This window comes from Ictidomys tridecemlineatus, chromosome 1, assembly GCF_052094955.1.
Source record: "Ictidomys tridecemlineatus isolate mIctTri1 chromosome 1, mIctTri1.hap1, whole genome shotgun sequence".
In the NCBI taxonomy this organism is placed as follows: Eukaryota; Metazoa; Chordata; class Mammalia; order Rodentia; family Sciuridae; genus Ictidomys; species Ictidomys tridecemlineatus.
Genome location: NC_135477.1, coordinates 150,081,202 through 150,087,201, shown reverse-complemented (window position 1 = coordinate 150,087,201; position 6,000 = coordinate 150,081,202). Strand labels below are relative to the sequence as shown.

General features: G+C 41.6%; 1 protein-coding gene across 6 annotated transcripts in view; it reads left to right on the top strand.

Moving 5' to 3' along the window:
• Positions 1–648: 648 nt before the first annotated feature.
• The window catches only part of Ddx46 (DEAD-box helicase 46), a 73,398-nt gene continuing 68,046 nt past the window's right edge, over positions 649–6,000 (top strand). For 5 of the 6 annotated variants that reach the window (XR_013438572.1, XR_013438574.1, XR_013438578.1 and 2 more), the window contains exons 1-3: positions 649–838; positions 3,943–3,966; positions 4,574–4,762. Coding sequence is in view for 2 of the 6 variants with exons in the window: in XM_078049006.1 (XP_077905132.1) it covers positions 822–838; positions 3,943–3,966; positions 4,574–4,762 (230 nt within the window). In the remaining 4 variants the exon portion in view is untranslated. The remainder of the gene's footprint in view (positions 839–3,942; positions 3,967–4,573; positions 4,763–6,000) is intronic. The other variant, XM_078049007.1, reaches the window with a different exon arrangement.

The following is a 6,000-nucleotide window of genomic DNA, read 5'->3' as shown; positions in this document are numbered from 1 at the left end:
TACCCTAAATTTCAAAGGCTTTTATTGAACTTTCAACCCTCCTGCCTCAATCACCCCAGACACCGGGATTACCGGCATGCACCATCAGGAGGGACAAGAGCTGTCACGTCTTTTGCTAATATATTTTTAGCTCTTGTCTTCTTCATCAGGTTAACTCCTAGTCAGTCTTCAACTCTCACCTGCAAGCTGAAAGGTCACTTACTTCCTCAGGGAGCTCTTTCTTTTTTTCCAGTATGCACTTTCCTTATGGTATTACATCTTTTTTGTTTTCGGTCATATCCATCCCCCACTCTCCATGAGATCTAGCACAAGCCTGGCACACAACAAAAATGAGTGACTGCATAAATGAATAAAGTGCGTGAATGGAGAAGGTTATAGCATTATTTAGGAAAGATTAAGACGGACATGAGTAAACCCTCTGGGGCAGCAGCTGACTGTCCAGGACGTGTCGGTGGCCCCAGCAGCAAAACCACACCCAAGGATCCCGAGACTGAGGCTCTGCCTTTGAACGCAAACTCTCGTTTGGCACAAACCTGGCAAGGGCATGCCTTTCTGGCGCTGTCCGCGCTGCGCGCCCTCCAGCCGAGAGGCGGCGCTGTGGAAAGACAGCAGCTTCCGGCCGGCAGTTTCCTTCCTTCTGCGGTCGGTGCCAGCACGTCCTGTTGTCGTTGGCTGCGTTGGGATGGCTTCCTCTGCTGTCTCTGCTACCAGTTCTTAGTGCTAAGTCTTCGCCTGACGCGCCGAGGGTAGCGGGTCTTTCTCCTTTGTCCCTTTCGCTTGCGAGTCGTCCTCACGGACGCGGCTTTCCTGCAGTCGGCAGAATGGGCAGGGAGTCGCGGTGAGTTAGTGCGCCGAGCGGGCGAGCGGCTTCTCGGGGTAGGGAGAAGAGGCGGGAGTTGAGGTGGTGGCGGGGCCAGGCCTGGGGTGGCCTCCACGTGTGGCCACTGTGCTCCCCAGCCACTGAATGTGCTGGAGCCTTCGGCTGAGGGAATGTCTGTGCTTGGGTCGGTGATGGGCACATTCTTACTCTGCACTGCCGTCACCCGTTTTGAGCCTCTGGAGCAAGAGTAGCCCTCCAGGCCGCCTGGGACGGGTCACCCCATCCTGCCACTTCCTACCCTGGTTGCCTCAGCTAGTAGTGATCCCAGTTGGGTTTTTTTTTTTTTTAATTGCTTCGCATTTGCAACATTTCTCGGCTCCTTTCACTATGTATTTCAGTTCTTTTTGCGCGGATTGTCTTTTCCCAAGTCGGTTGAAAGGACCTTGTGGGCATTTTTACTGCACAGTATTGTACTCGACCGGCTTTTACTGGGCTGCAGTATTTGTTGCGTGGATGTTTACTTCGCAAAAGGATTTCATATTTCTTTGTTATCTGCTTTCTGTATTCTTTAAACTCAGCTGGGAGACCTTATTAGGACTGTGAAATCTCTTAAGATTGTTGACAACTGGCTCAGGACCTTGACTTTTTTTTAATCTTAAATATAAATATTTGATATGTATTTAGCAGTGACTGAAAGATGCTTTATGTCTAGGGACAGTGACGGTTTTGCTTTGTTTTTAATGCTAAATGCTTTATTGTGGCATACTTTCAGGGAAATGAACAAAGTGTGAGTAGAGCTTGATGAAATTTAGCAAATATATGAATTGTGTAACCATCATCTGGATAAAGAATACTTCCTTAGCTACAGAAAAATCCTGTGAAGATCTTCTAAATTTCTCTAAAGGCATTTTGTTTTGTTTTGGTTTAGTTTTGGTACCAGGGATTGAACTGGGGGGGGGGGGCGTGGGCGGGGCACTCAACCACTGAGCCACATCTCCAGCTCTATTTTGTATTTTATTTAGAGACAGGGTCTCCCTGAGTTGCTTAGTGCCTTTCCCTTGCTGAGGCTGGGTTTGAACTCGAGATCCCCTTGTCTCAGCCTCCCAGGCTGCTGGGATTACAGAGTCGGGTCTGCCCTGGGCTCCCTAAAGGCATTGCCATTCATTTGGCTATTCAGACCAGAAATCTGGAAGTGATATTTGATTCGTCTTTTTTATTGCCTACATCTAGTTGGATTCTGCATCCTTTCCCCATTCCTAATTTCTCTCACTTGAGGCCTTTAATCACTTATTGCTCATACTTCTGCACCTCCTTCAAATTGATTGCTCCCTGAATTGATTATCGTTCTTTGATCTTGCTTTTCTAATCATTAGAGCTCTCATATTGCAGCCAGAGAGACACTTGTGAAATAAAGATAAAATCAGTGTCATCTCCCTGACTTGTTTTCAGTAGCTCCTTTTGCTTCCAAGATGAAATTCAAACTTTGACAATAGCCTTCAAGGCCTCCTTCTAGCCTTTTAGCCTTCTGCCATACCTTTATGTCCTAAAGTGTGTGCTTTAGTTTTGTTTAAGCAGGAATGAAAGGCTCAGGTGGGAAAGAGCAGGGTGTTAGAGAAATACTCTAAAGAATCCAGTTTTCCTACATATATGGGTTTCATGAAGGATTGAGAAGGAGAAGGTAGGTCTTGAAAAAACACAGAAAATGAATTATCAATTTAATTTTGAAGATAAAAATTTGTGAGCTTTTGAAGATTTCAAATAGGGTCAGAAGGTGATCCTAGAAGCAGGAAGATCAGGAATCTTTAAAAAAAAACTAGCTGGGCACGGTGTCTCAAACCTGTAATTCCAGTGGCTTAGAAGGCTGAGACAGGAGGATGTCAAGTTTGAGGCCAGCCTTAGCAACTTAGTGGGGTCCTATGCAACTTATTGAGATCCTGTGTCAAAAATAAAAAGGGCTGGGGATGTGACTCATTGGTTAAGTGCCCTTGGGCTCAATTCCTAGTACCAAAATTAAAAAATAAAAAAATTACTCAGTAGTTAAATCTCATATAGATTAGTGACAGTGATAGCTCTGAAGAGGTGATATAATGTGAAAGGATTACAGAGGTGAAATTGATAACGCTTGGTGTTTTATTGGTTGTGTAGAATGAAAAAAAGAAAAATATTCGAGTTAACTGATGTTTTGAGCCTAGTGACTAGAAGTTGGGATGATACAGTTTGGGGTAGGGAAAGGTAACAAGTTTTTATTTCTACAAAAGATGAATCAGGTGTGATCATTCCTTAATGGTCTTATCCAGGGTTATAGCTTTGAGTAGTCTTTGTACACTAATGGCTCCACAGTATATATTTTCAGACCAAACCTCTTCAATTCCAGACTCAGATTTTACCTATGGTTGTACATCTCCACTTGGATACCTAATATTCTGGTTTCCTACCTTTCTCCTAAATGTACTCCTTCATTCTTTTCATGTTAGTACATTAGCAACTTTATTTTTCTTTTTGGTGCTGGAGGTTGGACACAGGACTTCATGTATTTTGGGCAAGCACGGTACCACTGAGCTTCACTCCCAGCCCTATTTATTTTTATTCGTTTTTTGAGATGGGGTCTTGCTGTGTTATTCAGACTGATCGTGAACTTATGAGTTCAAGTGATCCTTTCTCCTCATCCCCTAGTAGCTAACTGGGACTATGGGCATGTCACCATACCCCAACTAATAGCTTTCATCTTCCTCAAAATAAGTCCTATATAATGTCATATAAGAATTCCTATAATTGGCTGCCTTGTTGTTTATTTGACCTTCTCTTGTGGCACTCTCTAGCTCATTAAGCCTTGGCCAAAGCTGGCTTCCTTGCTGTTCCTTGAATGTGCCAATAGAGCTTCTCAATGACTTTGCAGCTGTCATGGTTCTTCATGGTTCCTACCTTTATTTCCTTTAAGCTTCTATAATAAATGTCACTTTATTTTATTAGTGAAGTCTTCTCTAGTCACCAGCAATAAAGTAGCAAGCTTCCTACTGTCCATTTTCTCTTTTTCCTTTGCTCTGATCTGCTTTTCTCTATTGTACTTCTTGACATATTGCATATTTGTTTCTTTACTTGTCGGGCATCTACTCCTTAACCAGAACGAAGCTGCCTGGGACTCGAAGGTAGGAGCTTGGACTATTTTGTTTATTGCCCTTGCTTCCCTTTCAAGACAGTTTTCCACCCCTGTGCTGTAACAAAAGAGTTAATTCTTTTCTTCCTTTTTTTTTTTTTTTGGTGCTGGAGATTGAACCCAGGGGTGATTTACCACTGAGCTGCATCCCCAGTCTAATCAGAGCCAGATTTTTTTATTTTTTCTTTCTTTTTCCAGATTTCAACCATTCTTAGTATCTCAACCTGCCATTCTGACCCAAGCCATGAATGTGTTCTATTCATGATGGTTCTATTTTGATCCTGCCCCAAGAGAGCTGACCATTGGGTTCAGATCAGCCACTGAAATACACAGGAGAAGGAGATAGAATAGAACTTTCTCTAAGCCCTCCTGTTTTAAACTAATAATTTTAATAAATTGTTTTAGATTTAACCTAAGAGTAGTCTAATTTTTATTTTATAATTACATATTTATCATGTCTGGCTTCCTAATTAAAACAGTTTATGAAAAGTCCTTTCTGTTTTTAATTTGTCTCATGAGATTTTATTGGAAAAAACTAATAAAACAATAGAATGCAAGCTGTATTTGCTAAGCTTAACTTTGACTTCACGCTATTGTAGCCATTATCGGAAACGATCAGCATCGCGGGGACGTTCTGGAAGTAGATCTAGAAGTCGCTCACCTTCAGATAAAAGAAGTAAACGTGGAGATGACAGACGATCTAGAAGCAGAGACAGAGATAGAAGGAGAGAGAGGTCTCGGAGCAGAGATAAAAGAAGATCTCGGTCAAGGGACAGAAAGCGTCTCCGGTAAGACATTAATCTCGGGCTGGGGATGTGGCTTGCCTGGTATGCGCAGGGTACTGGTTTCAATCCTCAGCACTACATAAAAATAAAATAAAGATGTGTCCATCGAAAACTAAAAAAGAATAAATATTAAATTCTCTCTCTCTCTCTTAAAAAAAAAGTCATTAATCTCTGAAAGACTGCTCATAAATTGGGCCTTGTTAACTAAATCAGGCTTCTCAAAAAGTGTGGACTGCAATTTAGAGGCCCATTTGTGGGCCTTCAGCTTTATCCTTGTTCTTTAGATATAGTCAGAAGGATTTGCCTACCGAGATTCTATCTAACAATATTTTAAATTTGGAAACTTACGTTGTATTTTCTATAATATAAAGAGCCCCTGAAGCCTATTGTAATAGGTAAAAGTGAAGTTAAAAAAAAAAAAAAGGTCAGAAGTTCTAATATTATTCTTCCCCAAGCAGCTGACTACTTGGGTTCAGAGCAGCCACTGGAATAGACAGGAGGAGACAGGCAGAACTTTCTCAAAGCCCTCCTTTCTGATTTGAGCTACTTTATTAAAGTATTCTAAGATTTACACTAAAGCAGTCTAATTTTTGTTTTATATTTTCTTGATTATATAATAATTGGATCATTGGCACTAGTTAAGAAGCCATGACCTTTCTGGAGTTGAAAAACGGTTATTAAAAAATAATTTTCTTGGGGCTGGGGTTGTGGCTCAGCAATAGAGTGCTCACCTAGCATGTGCAAGGCCCTGGGTTTGGTCCTCAGCACCACATAAAAATAAATAAAATAAAGGTATTGTGTTCAACTACAACTAAAAAAATATATAATTTTCTTGAGTCAGGCAGAGTGGTGCATGCCTATAATCCCAGCGGCTCATGAGGCTGAGGTGGGAGGATTGCAAGTTCAGAGCCAGTCTCAGCAAAAGCGAGGTGCTAACCAACTCAGTGAGACCCTATTTCTAACTAAAAATACAAAGTAGGGCTGGGGATGTGGCTCAGTGGTAGAGCACTCGCCTAGCATGTGTGAGGCACTGGGTTTAATCCTCAGCACCACATAAAGAAATATAAATAAAGGTATAAAAAATTTTTTTTTCTTATACATTTTCTCGAGAAAATAAGAAGTGGAAACAGGCTCTGGGTTCAATCTGCAGTACAATGACAAAAAAGAAAAAAAAGGCAAGGAAAACAAAGTTGTACTGTGAACAGATTACAGAGCTGTGAACTGGTACTATGAACAGATCT